We start from the raw sequence: 16,664 nt of genomic DNA, 5'->3' as shown, positions 1-16,664 counted from the left end.
GCCATCGCAAGACGAGGCTAGTGATGCCACACCTTGTTTTGTAGTGCTTGGCGATTGACAGACTCGACAGGTGTGATGCTCGGGATCCATGTGGACCCTGTGTGAGCCTGAACCAAACATGTCTATACGGAACAGAAGCTACTTCGTAAGTGGGTTGACGCCATTTCGAAAATCAGCGACTGACCCAAATCAGGAGAGGCAAAAGTGAAATGATTTTGGATACGGTCTTGCGAATGGAAGCTTCTATTGAAGAACTTAAGGGGATGGTCGTACGTATGGAGTCGCCAAAGGTCATGTCTTACTTGCTGATGATAAATTCCAGGCTACGGATTCCAATTCAAGGGCGATGAATGGTATCCAGGCCAACTCAACGTCCCCTGGTTCAACAATTACACCGGTACCTCAGGATTCACGCCATCATCCAGGTCGGTGGACAACTAGGGACCCCACGGAAAGTGCAGTGCTTTCGTCAGGGCATCTCTCTTCGGCAGAGTCTCTTTTGAGGTGGTCAGTTTTCCGTGATCATCCTTCAATATTAGAGGAGGCAGAATCATCGTTTTTGTCGCTCGAATATGGACGGCCGTCCTTTCAAAGCAAACTATATGGCATATTTCCCAGCGTGGGCTTGTCAGAGGTCAAAGATATGGTAGGTATATTCCAACGGACATATAACTTTTGGTTCCCGACAATTAGCTTGGACGATCTGAAATCGTTGCAGTTGAGGATATGGCAGGAGAACCTGGAGCCTAGCTGCCAATCGTGTCTCGCATTATTAGTCATGGCGTTGGGCTGCGTCGGCGCTTCCGTGACAGACCAAGAAGACAGTTGTGAAAGCAGGTCTGAGCAGCTGAAGCTGCAAGGAGCGTCATGGTTCACTGCCGCAATGAAGATGCTTCACTTGGCCCACATTGAGATGAATGTCGAAGCATGTCAATGTCTCTTGCTGACTGGGTATGCCAACATTGCTGCCGGCTGAAACGGCGAGTCAAGACAAAGCTGACGAATATTTAGACTCTACTTCTCATTTTTACAAAGGCCGCTGCAAACATGGTCTTATGTGAACAGCGCGGCGACTCGTTGTCGTTTCCTGCTCTCTTGCCCCTTTGACAATCCTGAGCGCGACGATCGAGAACGCATCACCAGAATATTCTGGTCTTGCTTTGTACTAGAAAGGTAAGGACGGGCAATGAAACGTTACAATTATTGCAGTCTGACTGGCCCTAGCAATTATATTTCAGAATTGCCATCCCTTCCGCAAAACTGCAATGCTGAGATCGAATCAATATTTTCACTCCCGGGCAAATTCCACTCGCATGAAGCTATTGAAGAGGAAGAAAAGTCGACATTCTACTTTCTCGCATCGATAGCACTCCGAAGGCTCCTCAACCGAGCCCACTACATGCTGTATGACCGCGACATTGGTCTTCAAATTGATTCCAATAATTTTCCATCTGTGAACCAAGAGCTGGCGCGCCAGCTGCAAGATTGGTATCAAACACTACCTCCGAGTCTCCAATTTCCCGATGATGGAAAACCCGCAGATGATCCGCATAGCGAGTATTTGAGACAGTGGTATCTCAGTTGTCGAAGTGTCATCTATCGACCTTATCTAGAATGGGCTCTCTCTAATCCACTGTGGGACCTCAACAACAACCTGCGTGTACTCGATGGTTGCCGGGTTGCTCTCGACACTTGCCTATTCAAATTGAGGTATCTGAAGCAGGTGCCGTATACCGTCATGGTGGATACATGGCCATGCTCACTTTCGTATGTCTCATCCAGGCCTCTGGGCTGTGGTACATTATTACTGATATAAGAAATACTCTTATTAGGCTCGAAACGGCAATGTTGACTCTCATGGGCGGCTTCTGTCATCCACAGCTCACAATGCAGCTTCGCCATATTGCCTTACTAGAACTAGGGCCTCACCTGGAGCAGCTTTTACAACAATGGATGACGGTCCATGGATCCTCCGTTTCTCCTGGTGTCGAGAAGGCCCTGAGATTGATCATGAAAGCTCACGAGTTCTTTGAGAGCAGAAGTGCCGACTTTGCTCCTTCTCAGGGTGAAGAACAACGTCTCTCTCCAGGATCCCTTCGAAAGAACAAGGGTTGAGTACACATTGATGAAAAGAATCGCCTTTCTGCGTGATCGCCGATGAATACGTCTAGTCAAGACTTTCACGATTATTACCTGGTAGGACCCAGCAACAGAATCCCATTGTACCTCCCTAATAAAAATAAAGGGCAAGTCATAAACCAAGCCTCCCTCCAACTGTATCAACCCAGTATCTAAATTGGGCTTATTATAGCTTCAGGAGAAACCGCCCACGCGTGCAGTCTATCTATGGTCTAATTGTCCACTGATCATCCAACAAAAACACCGAAATACGCACCTACATACATTGATAATGGCCAGTAGGCACATATTAGCATAAAGATCGCATCTTGGAAGATCACGCCAGCATATATGGGTTGAAATTCGAGATCAGATGGTATTGCATCTACTATACTTAAATCGTGACGCATTCCGAGTATAATCGAGTATTCTATCTATCCAGAAGAGCAATAGTCTGAAGGATACGCGTCTGGTTATGGTATAATGCGTCCAAAAGCCTTAATAGCATCTTACTTGAGAGATATTCGAAGTCACGTTCCGTCTCACCTTCCATATTTAGCTCTCGCGTAGCCCCCAGTTTCTCACAACTCTCTTCTCTCTATAATACGTTGACCATATCCATGCCTTGTCTTTTATATTGACATTCTCAACATGACGTCTACTCGCAGAGGCCTTGGTCTAGATGGAACTGCCTCGGTCCTTGGGGAGGGATACCCCGAAGACTCAGGAAAGCAAGGCCCCGAGAAGCGTGTCAGTTGTCAAGATCAACCACCTGAAGCCGAAACAACCCCGGCCGATGTACTGGATCTACACCCCGCAATGACCGAGGAGATGATCAACATATTCCGACGGAAGGGAAGGTACTACCAAACCTGGATCAATTACCCCGAGGACTCCAACTGCCAAAGGCCATGTATCGTCTCGCCATCCACAATAAAGATGGAACAGCTGATCCACCCCTCCGATGAGAGGTATCGATGGGACGAGTACTGCAATGAATGGGTTGGTGCACCAGAGGAAATCGGCGATCCTGGTCCACTCAATCTCCCCGTTGGACTGGATTACCACAAGCTACATCTTCGCAAACTTGGAGTCGAGAAAGATGGGTTTGTGGGTTGGAATAAATACCACGGTCGTGTGGCACACACTGCTATCTTCGCTGACAACAATGTCAGACTTGATGGTCCTCAATGGTCGCAAATTGCTCAGGCTCACTACGAGGCTTTCTTTGATATCGAGTCTCTGAAGTACGTCTTTCGCATGACCGTCGTCAACGAGGACACACATGCCTTTGTGGTCAAGGTGCTATATCCGAGATATGGGCTTGAGCTTGCGGGAGATAGCCAACTGAGGACTTGGCTGTACGATACTGATGATTATCAGGAGATTATGGGGACACCGTTGGGGAAAGCTGTCGGTGCTCTTGTCTTGGGTGCTTTTCCTAGGGGTACGCGTCGCATTCTCCAAATTCATACTTGGCAGTATGATGGAGACCTGCAGATGCGATTTGATATTTCCGATAGTCTTCAATAACCTGGAATGCATCCTGAGATTTGTGAAGTACTGCAGTTGGCGTATGTGTAAGAAGACATTAGTAGTATCCGCGAGTTGATGATGCAGCAAAAGCTCTGATCATATTCAGGGCTGTATACGAAATTTGTTGATCGATCAGGGACCACTATTCCGTTAACATAGAGAGACTACCTAATTCCATGGTGACTGATCTGTTCTTCTATTGGTAACTCGGTGGTGTACCTTGGTAGAGCCCTCCGTATCCTAATTGGGAAAGGGCAAGAAAAGAAAAGTGGTAACCCAGGCATCGCCTCTAGATTATTGCTACCCATAAGGGGATCAAAATAATAGTTGGAAACTTTTGGATCATGAACTTCTAAGCGGACTCATACAGCTAATGAAAGTAGCTAATTCCGCTTTGATCTCGGAAGCTGTAAGGCCTACCTAGTTGCGTGAGCAAAACTGTAGGCAAGGACACAACTAAGGATCGATAAAATGTGAAGAAAAAAAGATATAGCATGTCCTGGTTTCGATCCAGGGTCTAGGTATTGTTAGTTTGATGTTTTTATGGATAAATGGCGTGGGAACCTTGACTTACCTCCGGGTCATGAGCCCGACGCTCCACCTGCTGAGCTAACATGCTGCTTGGTTGGAAAAACTATTCCTTTGCTAGTTTAAATAAAAACATATTAGCTTTATGAATTGCCCTTTGAGGCCATTCCTAGGTCTCTAGGATGGTGTGGCTGGCTTGGGACCGATTTATACAAAGCCAGATGTGTGGTTTATGTTAGCTATCATGGTTTGGGTCGGGGTCGAACAGGATCTAGCTAACTAGCCTAGTGTGAGTATATACATGAGTACTAGTTGTCAGGCTAGTCCCTGTTATTTTCCATTAGTTAGGCGAGTAGTACGAGAGGACTATCTTGAGACTATACAGGTTGCGTCTACATAGTATCGGTCTACTGACTATACTGAGACATATAGATTCATTCCAGGTATGTCAAGAATTACTGTCATTGCCACTCAAGCAGATGAGAGACTTTGTTCATAGAGCACTCGCCATGACGCTGACCGTACGTTTCGGTGTCATCATCATCAAATTCTCAAAGGCGAAGAAATTCTGGAAGGAAGCGAATAGACCAAGCAGGGGTAATTAGAGTCAGTATATTGGACGCACTTTTCTCCCAGTTTAACTAGGCAAACAAAAAGGCAAACAAAGATACCTTACAGTAGGAGGTTGGCAGTTGTTTCTTAGGGCCAACTATGTGGAGCATTACCCACACTGGCGGTCCGTCCCGTGTAGTTTATCGTCCACGGGTGTTACCTAGGTACGCACATGGTACTACCTAGGTAAGTATTGGGGCTCTATTGATGTTTAAGGAGACTTGCGAAAAATACAGTCAGCTTTGAATTAACACCTCGATTGGAATTGCGGCTAGCGCGCTTGGGGCGAGGGGGCCACAAAGAGAACAGAGTCAGCACAGCCCCCGCTAAAAGAGCACTGGGGCCTAATCCTCCTATCCTCCATCCTTCGGTTCTCTTTTCATCCCATAATCTGTTCCAACGTCAAAGTTTCCTTCCGAATCCACTCTTTTGACGAAATTCTCCAGTGTTACCTAGTTTCCGCACTGCCAGTATGCGACCGTCCCTCTATCTTCTGAGCCTCCTCGGAGCCACGACGACTGCTTTTACTGCGAATATTCGTACAAAGAACTCCGATGTCGTGTCTTTGACCCAGGAGACATTCCATGGTTTCATGGAGGAGCATGACTTGGTCTTGGCTAATTTCTACGCGCCGTGGTGTCGTCACTCCAGAAACTTGGCCCCTAAGTTTGAGCAAGCGGCTACGGAGCTGAAAAATGACAACATCCCTCTGGTCAAGATCGACTGCACACGGGAGGAAAGACTCTGTTCGGACTTTGCTATTGGTGCATATCCTACTTTGAATGTGTTCCGAGGGCCCGAGTCGCATGAGCCATACCATGGCTCTCGTCGAGCAGAATCGTAAGTAACCCGCTAACTGGAATAGCACCTTTCAGGCATGCTAACATGCTGGCCAGGATTATCTCATACATGATAGACGAGTCGATTTACACTGGGGCTGGGGGAGGCTTGTATCTTCAAGCCTATGATTGAAATAGTCCCATGGACTGAACGTGGTTTATCAAGCTTCTGGTTTACTTTTCGACATACAGTTTGGGACCAGGTACATCTGGCAATTGTGGCTCAGACTATGACTTATGGATTTTAGATGAAGCTGCATATGGATAAAAATATACAACATTCTGGTTTCTACTTTTTGCTTTAAGGTCTCGGATAGCCAAATACACCACATCGCGTTTCTACTCCTTGTATATTAGGCAAATCTTAGGCCCTATGTCCTACACATCGTATTTTATCTATATCGAACTTAGTTAAATATAGATATTGTGACAAGAAGCTTCTCTATTGGTACAAAGACATCCAGATCTGTATCGTTGGCTTCTGGGTAGCGCGAGCAGGCATCAGTCCACATATCAGAGTAAAGAAAGTGTGTATATTCTAGCTGGCTACGCCGTACGTTCACGAAAACCCAGAAAACGAGAGAGTTGAAGCAAGCTCAAAGACACCTTCATCCTTCCTGGCGTGTTCCTTGACCAATTCCTCTCTCAGCTCGAGGGCCTCGCCCAGATCCATTTGTGTCGCAGACTCAGCGCCATCGCCTCCTGTCCAACCAGTCTGCTGAGGTGGGACGTTCCACGTAGAGCAAAGCCGGTAGGTCGGATCGACAAGAGACACAGTGAGAAAACGGCAGTGGCCGGGCTTGGTCTTGTCCTGAAGCTGTAATGGGCCCATTCGGCGCTGGAAGGCGTTGGGGTACGAGATCAGCCGGCCCGGAGGCATCTTCACCTCGCCGAGCTGTTGCCAGGCTGGACTATCCTGAATGTCCTCAAATCCGCAAAGCCTCCCTATATACTTGACATCCCATAGGGCATACTTCAGGATTAGGTCATCGATTTCATCTGCAGGACGGTCCTCGTTGTCCGAATCGTCGGCACCGATTCGGTCGTAGACCCAGGTACGGGGCCCTAGTCTACACCTCTGCCGGAAGCTGATTTGCGGCTCGGGCATGTTTTCCGAATCAAGCGCGTAGATGGCGTTGGCGACTATACTTTCGTTTGCATTTCCTTCGGTGTGCCACTCCTCGCCGGGGAAGGATGGCGTCTCAGGATCTAGCTCGATGCTGTGGATCCGGACGACAGTCTGGAGACCCCGGTCTCGAAACTCATCCTGCAATGCAAGCGTGTAGAACTGGTGATCGTCAGGGTCCTCTTCTTTTGGTTTATACATCCATTCGTAGGGTGTCAACCAAGGATTTGCTCCAAAGAATTTAGACAGTTCATAATCCGGACTGCAAACGTAATCGAAGTGCGCTGGGCCAACGATTGATTTTCCAGTCCTCCCTGCTTTCCAGTCCTCGTACGAGTACGCAGTTCCCGGGCCCGAGTGCTCAAAGACAAATGTGCATCCATACTTGGTCAAAGCTGTGCGAAGCAACCCCCAGCGGGCCTTCCAATCCTCCGGGATCCTTTGCGTTCTGACCTGATCCCAGTATACCTTATCCCTTGATTCAGGTTCCTGAAGGTACGCCTCCACTTGAGCACACATGGCTTCGTATTCCTCCGCAGAGAGTTTATCCTCGTTTTCCTTGTCGGGCAATTTTTTCGCCCATTCAGGGAACTGGGCTTTCCACTCGACTCCGTAAGTGCGGATTCGTATGGGCCCACGAGGCCAGGAGACGCAATTCCCGTGGAAAAGGCCAATCGCTTTCCTCCACTTGTTACGAACCAAAACCTCGTTCCATTGCTTGATGCTACCGGAGATAACGGTCTCGATTGCGGAGTACATCTCGTGGTTTGTCGGATGGAGATTGTTGATGTAAGACGAAATTCGAACATCCGTAGACCCAGGAGGACCAGTGAATTCCACTTCACACGGCAGCCACTGAAACTTCGAGGACCAAATGGACCGACCGCCGGCCGCTGACCAGTTTGAGCCCCCTTTTACCATTTGTGGGAGTTCCGAAACGATTGAGCCCTCTTTACTGCGTGACGACCAAGAATCCTCGTCCATTCCACACGATTGCCCTCCGACCAGGGTTCTCGTTCTCCCATAGACAAGAGGAAACAAAGATGGGCCGACGAGGTTTACCACAGCTGACGCTGGCTTCTGCCGAATGGCTTGATGAGATAACAGGCCGACAAAATTCGACAGCTGTGACTTCATGTCGGAAGATATTGCCACATCGGATTTACAAACACCGCTGCTCGTGTTGAAGACGACCAAACGGCCGTCTCGGTCAAACTGTCGAGCCTTGTCTTGCAACTCGTGCAAGCACCAGTCCCACGTTTTGTCATTGATCAGCGACGACGATGCAACGGCGTCTTCCCGCCATTGAGCGGTAACTTGCTGATCAAAGATGGCGCGGTGCCAATCCGGTCGGTCGGTGATGGTGTTTATTAGATCTAGGATGGCCAGTTCTTTGACCGTGAGAATGTGACCATACCAGTCATTTACCCCTGTGGCGAATTGATCGTGGGAGAGTAACACATTGATGGGAAGATCATGGAGACCGGGGACTTTGAGGGTTGTTTTATTATCCAAGGGAGTTTCAATGATCCCGGCCATTGCTTCAGTGAAGTGGTGAGATACTGGAATGAAGAAGATGGAAGAAGGCTACTTGTAAAAATATAAGAAAGAATAAGATGGTAGCCTCCAGCAGACCCGCCCGGCATACAGAATATGTGACTCCTTAGGGTGGGACCGCAGAAGCATAATAGCAAACCTGGACCTCGTATCAACCTATAACTAACTAGGAGAGAGTTCCTGGACTAGCAGCGTCGCCGCATTCCCTCATAAGGTCTTCCTCCGTTGGAGGTGACATTCCGTGTAACTACTAACCAAGTAGCCTACTAAACGGTGCCTCGCCCAGATTTTATCTAAACTAGGAAAGTGACGAATAGTAAACAAGCCAATTCGAACTATTGTAGAGCTAGAGGGCGCGATGACCAATGCCAAGTCGATGCCAAGACAGCTAAGCTTAGGTCAAGCCTACCTAGGTAGAGATCTATAGAGGCTTCTGGACAGTTGTTGGAACTTCTCGGCTGGAATTTACCTAGGTAGCCAAGCATGGTAACTACGAGTGTTTGGATTGGGGACGGGGAAATATGGCAAAAATACGGCAAAAATACGGCAAGAATATGGCAACCTTGGAAGAATATGCACTTTGTTTCTCGGCTTGTACCCGAACGCTAATCCATATATGGCTAGTTCAAAACTAACCCCAGCTTAGCTGTATCGCTCCGCGTCAAATGAGTCATTGTTAATTACCGTACGGAGTACACGCCTGTCACAACGGCAAATCTAGCGACTATATTTATCCGGAAGGTCTTCCCCATGGCTCTTTCCTACAATCGCCATCAGGGAAAGCAAAACCAGATCGTAGATGCGTAGAATAGTAGACCCTGTACAACACCTCCTAAACCACCAATTCTCTTCAAAATGCCAGCCACAGAAGTCCCCAAGGCTGTCGTCAAGTTGCTGCATGGAATCAAATCTTTTGGCCGATTAAAATGACAGAATCTGGCAAGCCGCTTTTTGTTTGTCATTCTTGTTCTGCTGGACTATGACCATCACGTTTACAGAACTGGTCCGGGTTATGGCTGGAAGGTAAAGTGCACGGAAAGTTACTACGTGTGGGGTGACGAATCCGATGAAGGGCTTGAGCTAGAAAGCTCTGGAGATATCTGTCTTCTTCAAAGATACCGATACTCTACATTCGCCAACAGAGACACTCCACCCCCGTACCCCACCGACCTAAAGGGGCTATTGCAGACAGAAGTTGCACTTCGAGAGAATACTCAACGCGAGATAGCCTTGAAAGAGAAAATAGAGGAACTCGCCAAGGAAGACACCTACGCGACTGTCGTTCAAGACTTACAGGAGGAACTGTCGACACTATCGAAGGAATATTGGACCTTAGAACGACGTTGGTGGGAGATTAGGTCTTCGTATTGCGACGGTCCGCTGGCCAGAGGTATCGAATTCTGGCGTTCACAGCCAAAATGGTATATGCATCGAGTACTTGTGGAAGATTGCGTTGGGAGAGGAGGCTGTTGTGGCAGAGACTGTGGATGCTGTTCTCATCGCCAGTCAGAACGGAAATTTGCAGTTGGTCATTGCACCGTGGAGTGTTCTTGTTGCGAGAGAGCCCGGGGGTTTTGCACTCGACCCTGAGCAGAAATCCCAACTCCGCGAGACCTTCAAACTTGATTGCAACCGTCCGCGTGCATGGTATTATGATCGAATGAGGACCGCTTCTCTGCTGGGGTTGATGGCCGGTAATTATGAAAACCCTTTGAATCTCATCGTTGACGTGCCGCCAAGATATACAGCTCCCTCTGAGGAATCGCAAGGGAGCAAGTGGAAAAACTATTTGCGGGGATCTTCACGCTAACGTTTCCAAGAGTAAGAGCCGGTCAACTGCTTCAGAAAGTTATATTTGCTGTTACTGTTCCCATTTTTGTGTCGCTGTTATACTAAAGGACGAGGTATCCAGGGATATAGTGGTACTAAGAGAGAATGGAGAAAAGATATATATACCTGTCATCATTGCTCTACCTGGCTAGCCCTTCGCATAGGTTCTTCTCTCCCCGTATATTCCCAGCACCACGGACCCGACGATCAAGACCCTGCAATACCTTACACCTCACACTCTCTGAGTTACCACTGCGAATGATGTACCTTGTCGTTTTTCGCTCCTGATATGGTTACTGTGCTGGAGTTCATTAACTAGGGATCCATCTTTAGATACCATACCACACTTTTTTCAACCCTTCGCATACAATTGGATCATGTATTTAATATCGTAATGTCATTGAGGGAATATGAAGCTACTGTGGGGACCATTCGAGTGAGGGATTACATGTATTGATATTATGAAGAAAAGCCAGTACATTTTGAATTAAATTTTAAACACATATCGCGATTTAGATGGGAAGAATATTCTACGCAAAGATACTTTATAGTTAGCCAGTCTCTCGACAGGGGTTAGCAAGACCATATGCCGCTGCACATGTTTATCGCCGGTTGAAGTTCAAGAAGCGAGACTGTATCAAAATCAATCAGCATCGCAATCACAAAGATAGAAACAAGGTGGAGAATATCTGCACTTACCGCCAGGAACAAAATAATCAGGTTGGACACAATAAACGCAGCAAAGATACCCAGATCCCGCCATCTGTTATCAAAGGACATATTGAAGGCCGCGTAGAACTGCTCTCCAACCTTGAACGCACAGTACTTGCAAGCTTGCGCTGCATCGTCGACAATATATCCATTACCACCGCGGTCAAAGAACGGCTTCATGTACTCGCCACAGGTGAGATTGTCCGGGGCATTGAAAAGATTCAGCTCCGACTCTGCGCAAACCACGTCCCGACCCTGCAGTTCTGTCACGACCATTCCGCCGATCAGACGAGTGAATGGGTCGAGGTCGTACAGCCATGCGCGCCAGAAGCCTGGCATCTGAGGCTTGGGGATTGCAACGCCACAGAATAGAGAGAAGATAATCACGATCGGTGGGTTGAGCTGAGAAGCGATGAAGCTGTTCGGGGTCAGAGCTGAGATCATCTGGCCCAGAGTCACGGAGAACATTTCTGTAATGAGGATTATGAGGAATTGGTAGCCGGCGCGGTTGGATTCGGTCTGGAAGCCTGGGATGTAGTACAAGGGGAGGAAGAAGCAGACGGCGCACAGGACACTGTAGGGGATTTCGGCGACAACCATTGACAGTGCGAAGGCAAACTGGCTGTAGGTTTTTGATGCTGATTCGCGGTAGAAGATTAGACGTGCCATATCGTACCGCGGTTGAACCATCTGGAGAATGATGGCTGGGAGGACGGTGACGTTGAAAATGACGAAAATGCGGTATTGCAGCGAGGATCGAGAGTCGTCGAGTTTTAAGAATACGAGACCCGTGATAATGGAGATCACAACATGAGTGTAAAGCCTGGTGAAACCGTAGTTCCTTGAGCGCCAGAATGATAGATGTGTTCGCCGACCGACTACCTTGATTTGGTGCCAGAGAGGTGAAGCGTACTCCCTATCCACCTTGTTCTCATCATGATTGTCGCGAACGGCCTGGGCACGACTTTGCTTGATCTGGATGATCTCCTGTTTGACTTGTTCCAGCTCAGGAGAAGTGCGCCAAATGTCACCCCAGTCACGGTCTCCAATCCGACGTGTTTGGCCAGCGCCGATGGCATCAAGCATCCACTCAGCCACATTAGCATCCTCGGGACAGTGGGCTCCATTACGACTGAAGTAATCCAGCAGGACCTGGGAATCATGGCCAATGTCACCGTGGTAAATGCATTCACCTCCTCTTTGGAGTAGGAGCAGACGATCGAAGCTTTCGAAGAGGGCGGCATTCGGTTGATGAATTGTGCAGAGAATAGCCTGGCCTGCTGCTGCTAGCTTCCGAAGGAAACGAACAATGTTCCAGGCAGATTGACCGTCCAGACCAGAGGTAGGCTCGTCCAAAAATAGAAGCAGCTCAGGCTTCGCCGCCAGTTCGACGCCGATTGTGACCCGCTTTCTTTCTTCGACCGAGAGACCGGTTTCAGGTGTACCGATAATCGCATCTGCCAGGTTCTCCAGTTCCAAGAGAGTCAGGATCTCTTCCACGTAAGCGTACTTTTCCGATTGGGGTGTCTCGAATGGCTGGCGCAGATCCGCAGAGAAACGCAACGCTTCTCGCACAGTCTGCATGTCCTCGTGGACATCAAGTTGCTCCGCGTAAGATGTACCTCTTTGGAACGAGGTGCCTGGGGGCTTGCCATCGACCAGGATGTCGCCGGTAACCACACCAATGTTCTTTCTGGCTGCCAAAACGTCCAGCAATGTTGTCTTTCCTGCGCCGGATGCTCCCATGAGTGCGGTCAACTTTCCAGGCTGAACATAGCCGTAAACGGAGTTCAGAAGACGTCGGGTGCCGGATGGCACAGGCACTTCGTAAGAGACATTCTCCCAGGTGAACACAGACTTGGAGGTAATATTGAGGTTTGATCCTGCGTCAGTCTCCAAGGTCTTTGCCTGTCTGCTTGCTTTCTTCTTCATCAAAGACTCATTTAGCTCTTTCCGCTCGGCGTTTTCTTTCTGGTAGAAAGTGATGGTTTTGCCGCCTGCACCGAATTGACGTGTCTCTCCAAAATACAAATTCGAACCCAGGAAACCAACAATCAGCGCAATCATGATGCCGAAGTTTCGCCAAAGATCGCCATTAAGGTAGCTGAAGGTTTGCGCAAGGTACTTGGAGCCTGAGATGATGGCGGACCCAGGGTCACCTCCTGCTAGAGTACAAGCCTGGTGCGCAATGTCGGTATAACCAGGTCCAGTTGGCACGAGTGAGTCTTTCGTACATGTCAAAGTAAGGTGCCTAAACTCGTTCACCATCAAGGAAGCGAATCCAAGGCCGAAGGGGTTGATGAAGTAAATCCATCGCAGCCACACCTGAGCGCCAGACCACTGGATAAGATATCCGGACGTCAAAACGAAGAAGGTGATAATGACGGATGCGAACTTGATGGCGTAGTCGAAATCAGGACATAGGCATCCAACAGTTCGGAAGAACACTGTCATGGTAACATAGCCCTCGAGGATAATCAAGACAAATATAAAGAACGCGCCAGCATCCAGAACCAGTCCGCACATGAAGTAGACGATGATACTGAATACGAGAATTCTTGCGATGGCAAACGCAGTGTCCACAATAATCTGCGCAATAAATAGTGCGCTAGGTCTGTAGAACGTGAATGAGCGGTGCTTGTTAACAACTGCGCGGCCCATCATTGTGGCTGCAAGTTCGGAGAATGCTTGGAAGCCGTTGAACAGCAGACTGATGAACAAAAGACCTCCTCGAGTAAAGGCACCGGCACTCGTCTTGGGTTGATCAAGCCATACAGTACCCAAGATGATGGCAATACCAACAGAGGTAACCCATGAGACGGTCAATGCAAACTTGTCCTGCCATTTGAGGAGGAACTGTCGTTGCATCAAAGCCCAGGTTTGCAGGTGGAAAGGGATTGAGTATACAGATGATTTGGAAGTAAACTTGCGCTTTGCCTCTTTGTTGGCGATCTCAAAGTCATCGTAGATTTTCTGTTCCTTCCGAATCTGCTCGCGGTAAGATTTCATTTCCTGGTCTAGCGTTTCACTGAAGACCGATTTGTCAAAGGCTTCGACTAGTGCTTGCGGCGTGGAGGGCACATCGTCGGCACTTCTTCCATCTTTGAACTCCCTCTCGAAGGGGTCAGTGCATCCTGTCAAGTAGTCGGGGGTGGTCTGACGAGGCTTTTCGCGGAACCCAAGGTCTTCGAAATATGACCGTGCTTCGGAAGTAGGACCAAAGAATACTTGGCGGCCGTTGTCAATCACGAGGACCTTGTCGAACTGCTTATAGATATTTTCGGACGCCTGATATAGTGAGACGAAGGTTGTTGTCTTGTATATATTGGTCAGAATCCGCAGGGACTTGGCGAAGTCGAGGGCAGTTGAGGCATCCAGACCGCGAGTGCTGTTATCCCAAGCTAATACAGTCGCAGAGGTGATCATCATCTCTGCAATCGACACACGACGCCGCTCACCTATGCTAATTAGACTCTGTTCCCATGGAGCTGCTGCACATATAAAACATTCCGCTTACCTCCAGAGACACCACGAATAAACTGGTTGCCAATCACAGTGTTGGCAGTGTGCTCAATGTTGAACATCTTCAGAAGCAAGTTGGTCACTTTCTCTTTGAACTCGGCTTTCGACACACCAAGTGGGCGCTTTCCGGGGGTTTTGGTGTCGAGCGCGAATCCAAGGGTTTGTTTCACAGTCAAAGTAGGCTGGTGAACATCATCCTCTTGATTGTATACGGCTTCTCCACGGAATCTTTTGGCGAACGAATCCGAGTCAAAACGACCATAAAGGACCTCACCGTCCACCCCGGTGTATCCAAACCGCTGGTTCGCGATCACTTTGAGGAATGTCGTACAACCTGATCCGGGCCGGCCAAGGACCAAGACCATCTCACCGGGACGTGTGAGACCCCGGAAACCCTCTAGGATGTTGTACTCTTGGCCTTGCTTTCTCCAACCGAAGAGGTCAATGAGTGTTCCTGGTAGATTGAGGAAATCGACGATTGCATCTGGGAAGGTTTTGATATATGTCTTGACGCCGCCCATTCCACGGACTGTCAGGTTGTCCCAAATCACACCTAGGACAGTCAGTACTTGTTTTTTTTTTTTTTCTCTCTCTCAATGTGAGGGTCTACCAACCAATATGCTTGTCTTTGATACCAGCTTCTTCGGAGGCGGCACGATCGCCGCGGAGAGTTGTCTCCAGATCCCATGTGTCATCGGATGCAGTAGAACCCTCGGCCTTCTCGATATCTTTACTGGTGACTCCCTTAGATACCCGTGACTCTTGTCTGGATAATCTCTGGGCTTGGTGCGAGATGCTGGAGAATTGTTTGCTCAGCTCCGAGAAGTCCTTCTCGGCGGTCGTAACATCGACACCCGTCTGGAACGTATCCGCCGGTGTGTTGGCGATGCGAATTTCTTCCAGCTGGCGTCCATAGCTGTTTGAATCCAGGGTGTCCACATCTGATTTGCTGCTGGTTTCCGCCATGGCCAGCTTGTGGTCCGACTCGATGTTTGCCATTGGAGATCTTAAGGTGCGGGAGAGTTAAGTTGTGCCGAGGGCCGATCCCATATAAACTCTCCGGCACGTCCACGCTCCCCCAAGAGTGTGTTGAATTATTGGATTATATCCCGGGGAGGTCCAAAACAAAATAAGAGAGGTAAGATCCTATCAACGTTTGAAGCCCCTGAAACAGAGCGTTTAAAGAAGGAGGGGGAAAAAAGAAGCTAGAAGAAAACAAAGAAGCTAAGCCCGAATGGTCCTTGGTATAAGTCGGGTAGTATCTCAATGGCCAGCCCTCTAAATTTTTCAGGGATGGTGAAAATAGCGGTCTTAGATATTTTACTTAGGTAGCTTTCAGAAGAAAATTGTGTCCAAGCAGAATCTTCCAAAGCCCAAACAAATGTGGGGGCAAACCTCCAGGGACGGCATATTCCGCGGTGGAGTGACCAGATTTGAAGATGCCAAGCAGACGGGCACCTAAACGGGGTTAAAGCGTAAAAACCCAGTCAACATGACTCGCGATGACTCGTTACTCGTGATCACTCTGCAGCTATGATTATAAATTCAATCGCATTTTGCAGAAGATCTTGTTCTAGAGCAAAGGGTTCGGAGCGTTTATCGATCTAGGGTTGTGGAGAGCCAATTAGTGTCCTCCACTTTACGGAGTAGAGGCAAGGACAATATAACTGAACATGGATAGACCCTGAACCGTTCATCGATGTTGGGAAAACTGGCTTTCAATATCGTGGTTATGATCCATTTATAGAGAATACGAATCAACTGCATGCTCTCCCTACGCATAGGCTTGTACAGAGTATGTACATTGCAGTTTGGCATCAGAACAATATTTTCGTTAAGGTATCTATGTTGTAGATGCCTAGTGCGCATTTGCATTTAGGCAACTTAGTAACCTTGATTCAGAAATATCAAATTGAGGAATTACTGGGCCCTTTATTCTGTATCAGCACTCATCTGGTTAGCCCCGGGATATCTTCGGCCGGCATATCTTGGTCTGCCATGTATGTTGTAGTGCCGTAAAAGGCTAACATTTCGAGAAGGTAACATACATATCCTTGGAAGCATCAGTCCACGGAGTAATAAACCAACTGATACATTCGTGGACTGAACACCATGTCATTATTGGGAAAGCCCGCGTGCAGGACGTGCGCCACCGTGCGTATTCGGAGTTTCTAGACCAATCAATGCTCTCAATATTTCCACAAAATTATCCGTAAATATGTCGCTCCATATATTCTACTATATTTTAAGCGGTCGCAATTTCCCCAGTGGCGCCGATTTATAGG

At 48.3% G+C, this 16,664-nt stretch overlaps 6 protein-coding genes across 6 annotated transcripts; 4 read left to right on the top strand and 2 right to left on the bottom strand.

The window, feature by feature from the left end:
* Positions 1 to 346: 346 nt before the first annotated feature.
* On the top strand, positions 347 to 2,115 carry N7525_004918 (fungal specific transcription factor domain-containing protein; the record flags this gene model as incomplete). The annotated part of the gene is made up of 4 exons (XM_061213217.1): positions 347 to 951; positions 1,036 to 1,173; positions 1,225 to 1,767; positions 1,833 to 2,115. The coding sequence occupies 4 exons, from the start codon at positions 347 to 349 to the stop codon at positions 2,113 to 2,115; spliced, it is 1,569 nt and encodes a 522-aa protein (XP_061070238.1).
* Positions 2,116 to 2,769: 654 nt separating this feature from the next.
* N7525_004917 (uncharacterized protein) lies at positions 2,770 to 3,651 on the top strand (the record flags this gene model as incomplete). Its single annotated transcript, XM_002565331.1, has 1 exon — positions 2,770 to 3,651. One exon carries the CDS (start codon positions 2,770 to 2,772, stop codon positions 3,649 to 3,651), a length of 882 nt encoding a protein of 293 aa, XP_002565377.1.
* A 1,615-nt stretch (positions 3,652 to 5,266) lies between these two features.
* On the top strand, positions 5,267 to 5,766 carry N7525_004916 (uncharacterized protein; the record flags this gene model as incomplete). Its single annotated transcript, XM_061213216.1, has 2 exons — positions 5,267 to 5,634; positions 5,691 to 5,766. 2 exons carry the CDS (start codon positions 5,267 to 5,269, stop codon positions 5,764 to 5,766), a joined length of 444 nt encoding a protein of 147 aa, XP_061070237.1.
* A 426-nt stretch (positions 5,767 to 6,192) lies between these two features.
* On the bottom strand, positions 6,193 to 8,298 carry N7525_004915 (DUF4246 domain-containing protein; the record flags this gene model as incomplete). Its single annotated transcript, XM_002565333.1, has 1 exon — positions 6,193 to 8,298. The coding sequence occupies one exon, from the start codon at positions 8,296 to 8,298 to the stop codon at positions 6,193 to 6,195; it is 2,106 nt and encodes a 701-aa protein (XP_002565379.1).
* Positions 8,299 to 9,171: 873 nt separating this feature from the next.
* Positions 9,172 to 10,126, top strand: N7525_004914 (uncharacterized protein; the record flags this gene model as incomplete). The annotated part of the gene is made up of 3 exons (XM_061213215.1): positions 9,172 to 9,206; positions 9,315 to 9,662; positions 9,730 to 10,126. 3 exons carry the CDS (start codon positions 9,172 to 9,174, stop codon positions 10,124 to 10,126), a joined length of 780 nt encoding a protein of 259 aa, XP_061070236.1.
* Positions 10,127 to 10,748: 622 nt separating this feature from the next.
* Positions 10,749 to 15,378, bottom strand: N7525_004913 (putative ABC transporter; the record flags this gene model as incomplete). Its single annotated transcript, XM_061213214.1, has 4 exons — positions 10,749 to 10,778; positions 10,846 to 14,315; positions 14,375 to 14,932; positions 14,994 to 15,378. The coding sequence occupies 4 exons, from the start codon at positions 15,376 to 15,378 to the stop codon at positions 10,749 to 10,751; spliced, it is 4,443 nt and encodes a 1,480-aa protein (XP_061070235.1).
* Between the last annotated feature and the right edge of the window lie 1,286 nt (positions 15,379 to 16,664).

This window comes from Penicillium rubens, assembly GCF_028828025.1.
Source record: "Penicillium rubens strain IBT 27055 chromosome Unknown utg000002l_segment0_segment0, whole genome shotgun sequence".
In the NCBI taxonomy this organism is placed as follows: domain Eukaryota; kingdom Fungi; phylum Ascomycota; class Eurotiomycetes; order Eurotiales; family Aspergillaceae; genus Penicillium; species Penicillium rubens.
The sequence above is the reverse complement of the archived record's forward strand: the minus strand, read 5'-3'. Positions and strand labels throughout refer to the sequence as shown.